The sequence below is a fragment of the Lathyrus oleraceus genome, chromosome 4 (genome assembly GCF_024323335.1).
Source record: "Lathyrus oleraceus cultivar Zhongwan6 chromosome 4, CAAS_Psat_ZW6_1.0, whole genome shotgun sequence".
Lineage (NCBI taxonomy): Eukaryota > Viridiplantae > Streptophyta > Magnoliopsida > Fabales > Fabaceae > Lathyrus > Lathyrus oleraceus.
This window is the reverse complement of record NC_066582.1, coordinates 446,294,570-446,301,538: the sequence shown is the minus strand read 5'-3', so window position 1 is coordinate 446,301,538 and position 6,969 is coordinate 446,294,570. Positions and strand designations below refer to the sequence as shown.

The window sequence follows — 6,969 nt, the reverse complement described above, 5'->3', positions numbered from 1 at the left end:
TTTAAACTGAGGCCAAATGACTCCTTATATAGGAGATCAATAACAGAAACCGAAAAGACGCAACTGTTCAGAAACGGTTACGTCGGTTGGGAAAGGATTCGAAATTCAAAAGAAAATTTCGAACGTTGGAACCCCGTTTCAATTATTCGCATTCAATTATACGTTGGCTCGACGAGCGTGCACTCCGCACTACCCCTAACTCGTTTCCAAACTTTATCGCATAATTGCATCGGCCTATAGTAAATCACATTACTACTAAAATACATTGATGATACTAAAATCACCAACAACTATCATCTTTTATTTTTGGTTAAATGATGCTGATTACTAAGAACCAATAGTAGTTTACATAATTTCCTTTATCTATAATTTACTTTGTCTTGTATTTTTCCCTTTTGTTTCTCTCTCTAATTTTTTTATTTATTTTGTTTTTGGTTGTGTGGTGTAGATATTATAATGATATGGGAAGTTATAATAGGGGAAGTTAATTATTTTGACCAGTAACCGTGATTTTGAACCATAAATGAGAGAAGGAAGTTAATTATAATGGATAGTTAGAATAAGGGATATAATTGGAAAAAAAATATACCATGTAATTGAAATAAAGGATATAATCAAAATGAAAAATAGGCCAGCGCAAAACAACCTATTGCCTTTATCTACAGTTATAGATAACATATGCATTCCTGGATGATAAAAAATCATTTAAAATCAAATTAGTGTTAAGACATAAAAAATGAGATAGACATCCATGAAATTATAGTTTCATTTCAGATTAAGGAACAAATGCTTGATTGTCAGGGTTCCATCTTCTTCCTCCCTCCCTTTTTGTAAAGTAGAAATCAAACTATTTTGGTTTGTTCTTCTAATTGGACAAATGTTTATGTGAATAATGATTTTTTATTTATTTTTATACTCCCTCAAATGTAATCGCTAGAACAAAAGAAAACTACCATAAAAAATGAAACCGCATAGATGAAATTCCAAAAAATTTATATGAAAAAATCCTATTATAACATAGTTTTAAATCTTTATAGGATTATCATTTCCAGCACTACCGATAATAAAAGTATGTAATCTTGTTTAAGTGGCATTTTAAATAATAATTAAATTGATAACAATATTGTAATCTATTATTTGTTAGATGAATCTTTCAGAGTTATTCCATCCATTGATCTCACAAATGTTGATCACAAAATTCCTAGCATATATTCACGACAACATGTTATATTTTCACGACATGTTAGAAGTGATGGACAAGTCCATTGAATTTCACAAACATAATGAGAACAAAAAGGTATATACCTCATCTTACATACTAAAAAAAAGTTTCAAGTAATTTATTATCGGTAGAATTCACATTGTAAATTTGCATAATTAAACCATGTTCCCGACACAAACACACAATATCAATTTATGAAAGAGAATAAACTAACCAATTTTCAAAATTTTAAATCTTAATGTTTTCTCAGATTTTGCAGTCATCAAATGGTTGATGAGAGCGAGTATTGATGGAAAAGATTAAATCTTATTTTGTAAGATGAATGATTGAAAGCAATTTTGATGTTGAGGGATTGAGCAAGATGAAGCAGTTGAAAGGTATTATGCAATTTGGAAAATTTGCATTGACAAATTCATATGCAAACTGATAGAGAAATTATGAATCAATGTTTTTTATAATAATTTTTTTTAAAATGAAAGAAGGAGTTAAAGGGAAAATTAGTAGGACAACCCAAAAAGTGGTATTTCCTTTATAGATAATTATAGATATAAACTCTATATAAAACAATCGTGTAAGATGTATTTGTTGTGATTTTGTGTGAATATAAAAATGACGAACACAACTACATTATAAATGGAAAAACTCAAACACCTCTATTCTATTATTTAGTACAAATCAGTAAAAATAAATGAAGAAGAATAGTTACATAAGAAAGATACAAACAAGTAGTTATCCACTTCCATAAATTGTGAGACAGAACAAAAAATAAGTTACCGTGCAGTATCAAAGCAAAAAAAATAAAAAATAAAACCAAAAATGAACTCTGACAGAATCGGTCATCGTGTGATTCACAATCCATATTTAGTCATCGGCATATTATACATTTCTCTTTTCTGCAACCATCATGAAAATGTTCTACTATTGGATTCCAATTTTCTCCGTATGATCTCCCTTCATCTCCTTCTTTGATTTCTATGGACATCATCTTATTTGCCTCATTGTCACTTTTTTCTCTAATTATGTTATTGCTTTAGAAATTACCAAATCAATACAATTGCGGTACACGCAGAACAAAATGTTGTACAAAATTTATAGTTTGTTGACATTCAATAGTAAACCAAACAAAACAAAACAAATAAATATGACATCAAGCATAATTGATAACATACTCTCATTATTTTCAAAACATAAGATAACAAATAATAAAAGAAAGGTAAATTTAGAGAAATCAGAACAGAGAACAGAGATACAGAGAAAAGAGAGAGTTATTAAAAATGAACAAAAAAATAAAGTCTAAAAGTGAATTCTATCTCCTATTAAAGACATGTGGGATGTGGTGGTTTCTTTGTTATATTAGTTGTAAATAACTGCTCCATTGTGATCTATATACGCTTAATCAGATGTGCGAAAGTTTTTCTTTCCTTCTTAAACCGCTCCATAATTAGGCATAGTAATTCTTGTGAGTTATATTTATTTTAGGGGCAATATATGAATAAAAATAGGCCACTCCAAAAACTTTTATTTCCTTTATATATAGGTATGATATATATAGGTATAGATGAGTCAAAGGTTTTAGAATGTTATATAATTGGAAAGCAGGGTTTCTCCAAATATGTTGGACGAGCTTCGGTCTACATTGTTGAGCTATGGGGTATCAATGAAAGTTGAGTATTGACATCACTGATGCTTATTTAACACTTACCACCAACAACTACTTGAGTATTGGTAAAGTGCTAGTAATGAGTATTACTAACTTGCTGAATTGAGATTGGAAAGTCAAGATTGAAAAGATCTACCAGAAAGCCAACAAGTACGCTAATGATTTGGCGAGACTAGGAGCAAAATAAGGGAATGGAATTAATGAAGTTATAATATATGAATAGTGACCAAAGAGTTGTAGAACACTTATTTTAATGATCTTATTAGTAGAAATTATAGTAGAATAATTAAGGAGTGGTTTTTTTAAGTCTTTGTAGAAATCATATGTATTGAACTTTTATATTCAACTATATGAAATTTATTTTATTAGAAAGAAAAAAAACTATATGAAACACATTATTAATATATATTAAATCTATCTTTTCTACAAATTTATCAACAACACAGAAAACAAGTGAATTAGACGATCTTTTATACACATGTATTTAAAAATTAATCATAAATATATATGTATAAAAGAATGTCTTATCAATTAATCTCTCGATATAGTTGAGGTTACGACCTAAGATCACCTAAACGGTCTAGGAGGTTTCTCTAAAACAGCAGAAAAGAACACCTCTCGATCATCCTTATCAATCTTTGGAACAACAACCCATTTGTGCTTTTTATATCTCAACATTTTGAAAGCTTGCAAGTAATCATACAAATCTTCCTTCAAGCAAAAAAATCCATCAATCCAAAGCAACCCTCCTGGCCTCAAAACTCTATCCCAATCATACAAAACAAAATCCAAAAGCACAAAGTCAATCCAACCATCAAGAAACCTTGTTGTGTGAATCAAATCAAGTGTATTATCAAAAAATGGAAGCCTTTGATTTATAGTCAAGTAAAGAGGAACAAGTCCTCTAAGAGCTATCATTTCACTAAAAGGTGCACCAAGGTTAATAGTTGCTGAAACTATACTCACATTGAACTCTCTCATTCTAGCAGCAAAAGTTCCGGTTCCAACGCTAAAATCCAATCCGATTCTAATCTCTCCTAACTTAATTCCAAGAACATCATCTATAAAAAAATCAGCCTCACTTGTTTGATTTGAAACTGAATCACCATCTGATCTTATCCATCTCGGCATCTCGTGATCGGTAAGATTGAAACAATCCGCGCATTTGAAGAATCCCTTTCGAGCATTGTTGTTGCTTGCGAGACAAGTAAAGTTCTTGCACCTATATTGACTCCATCTAACATTTCTATCATCAGGTAGTTTCCACATGGAATCTTTAATAGGTAATGGTTTGTTGTATAGTTTAGGCGATCTCGAAAAACACCTTCTCCGCGGTAGAGGATCGCATCCGTGAACCATAAGTTTTTGAGCTAGCTTCCAATCATCATTGCAAATTTCACCAATGTCATAATCCATGTACTCTTCTAAATCTTCCTTCATGGAAAAACATGCATGTCCTATGCTAGTGAATGTCGCGTTCGCCCCCATGAAATTTTGTTTTCCTAATCTGTTAGGCTTGATTCTAACATATTTTCGAATCTCTTCTCTCAGAAAGTAACTAGCAGGTTCATCGGATCGTTTCTTTTCTTTCATCAATGGATGAACGATGAAACTACCGTTGTGAACTTCACTATGCAAAGATTCAAGTACTCCTAAAATGTCTGCAAGAAAAGCGCCTTGTTCCACTACAAATCGTGACGATGAGGACACTGATGACGGATCTCGATGTATTTCCCTAAGTTTTTCAAGCTCCTTTTGAATTTTTTGAATCACAATTTCCACAGTTGTCAACACTTCATTTCGATTATTCCTATCTATTCCCTCATGAGAAGCTAAATGAGTGTAGAAAGACTCAACATCAAGAAATGATTTCAAAGAGAAGAATTTTGACATGGATGCACCAGAAAGAAGAAGAGCAATAGCACCAGCTATAAAGATGAAAAAATAAACACTTCTCCATCTTTTTAACTTTGCATTAACATTCTGTTTGGTCATTTTTCTATCTTCAAAACTTAGAATATCCAAAGACTTCATGTATTTTAGAAACAACAAAATTCTAAAAAAATTCAGATATGAAGATTTAGATTAAGAAGTAACTAACCATATGTATCTCAAAGAGGAGATATTCATTCAGCCACAACAACAATACTGATATTGAAATAAGGACACATAAATTAATCATAGGATAATGCTTTGAAGTAGATTGAGATTTGAGTTTCAATATTCTAAGCATGGTGATAAATAGAGTTTAGCACTTGCCTAGGTGATTATTCTAGTGATTGCGTAAGTACTACTTAATTTGAAAAAGAAAAATGTGATTGTCAATGCATGGAGATAACTTGAATTTAAGATAATCACAATTTACAACTTGTTAAGAATAATAATGTGATTAAACTGTTGCACAGATCTAGAGGATATTTCTGAGCAGGAAACTAGGAAATGCATATGCAAATCAAATTTAAAAACTACATGTGCATAAAATGTTCTCACTTTTCACTGCAAAAAGTATGAAGTGGATTAAACAAGCAAGACTAAATTATAAGTGGCAATATTACATGATGAATAATAGTGTGTTGCATCTGATAACAAAGTCAGATATTAGGCTATAATTTGAATAAGGGCAGGAAGATCATATACTGAGAATGAATTGGTACCAAATATGAGATGTCCAAGAATGAAAACAAAGGAATCAAATTAGTTCCAATCTCATGGGAAAAACTAAAATTGAAATATTAGGTATAATACTTGTTTGGTGATCGCAATCGCGCTGAGTTAGACAAAATCACAGGTTATCGACTGTGATTTTTCAAAATGTACACTTTATATCTTGTGTTGTAGAACTTGAAAGTTGCTCGAAGATTTGGTTATATAGCTTTCAAATGTAATTATTTTTGTTTCAAACGGTTTTGCTAAAAGAAGAACTACACTCATTCTTTGTGAGTTCCTGAACTCTTTCAAAGAGTAAGAGTGTTAAGTACTAACAGAAACATAGATAAATTGCAAAACACAAAGATAAAAGTAAATTGTTAAAAAATAACACACATTGCATTCAACTATCTTGCATGTATGTGGTATATCTAGAGCTATCAAATGGACCGGTTTGTTTCGGCTCGCTCGGTGGACTAACACGTATAAATAGATTATAGGGAGTCGGTCTGATTATTTCATGTGCTATCAAAATTAAGTTTGACCTAATTTCTAATGAGTTATGTGCTCTATGGGATTTCATGTGCTATCAAAATTAAGTTTGACCTAATTTCTAATGAGTTATGTGCTCTAAGGGTAGGCTTCATATTTTAATATTATGATTTTAATTTTATAAAGAAATATGTAATGGACAAGCCTATATAAGTAGAAAGTAATAATAAACTTAGTTAAGGGATGTTTAAAATATTCATCAAATTAAAATTCATATATATATATAATTTACAAAAACATCTATGTAAGGAATTTGTAGATTTCGAGAAAGACACGCCCACTTGTATTGAATTTTTCTAAGATAAACTCCTTCATTCAACTATTTGGACATCGATTAAATCTAATTAAATTTTGGATCATTTTTGCATAACAAATATCAATCTGACTAAATAGATGTTTCACGTGTCACATTAATCATTAAACTCGATTGAGACATGATGCGACTAAAATAGTTATCACATGAATAATTTAACTATTGCATCGTAAAACATAAAACCTTTGTGTTGACTGAATGATTTCTCCGAGGAACACCTTTGCCAAATTATGGGGAAAAGGAGGAATAATGGTGTGTAGTGGAGTGGTGTGACTACTAACTTGACTACTGATTTTGTAATGTATGAGGTTCAATTGATATATCATGTTGTGCTTAGTACTAATTGTTGTTTTAATTAGTACTAAATGATGTCCTGTGTGCACACATACTGAAGCATTTGGACTGGCATTTGAGCCTCAGTCTTGTATGACTATGTGGGTTGATATCTTTGTGTGTTAGTAGTAGCTTCTGACCTCCGACTACTTACTACTAATTGTGTGTGCATGGATGACTAACTTATCATGAATGATTGCATGTTAACTATTTATGGGAGCACCATTGTGTGTCAACTGACTG

At 31.1% G+C, this 6,969-nt stretch overlaps 1 protein-coding gene across 1 annotated transcript; it reads right to left on the bottom strand.

Moving 5' to 3' along the window:
• Positions 1 to 3,449: 3,449 nt before the first annotated feature.
• Positions 3,450 to 4,877, bottom strand: LOC127137910 (probable methyltransferase At1g29790). The gene has a single exon (XM_051064317.1). It carries the CDS (start codon positions 4,875 to 4,877, stop codon positions 3,450 to 3,452), a length of 1,428 nt encoding a protein of 475 aa, XP_050920274.1.
• Positions 4,878 to 6,969: the final 2,092 nt, after the last annotated feature.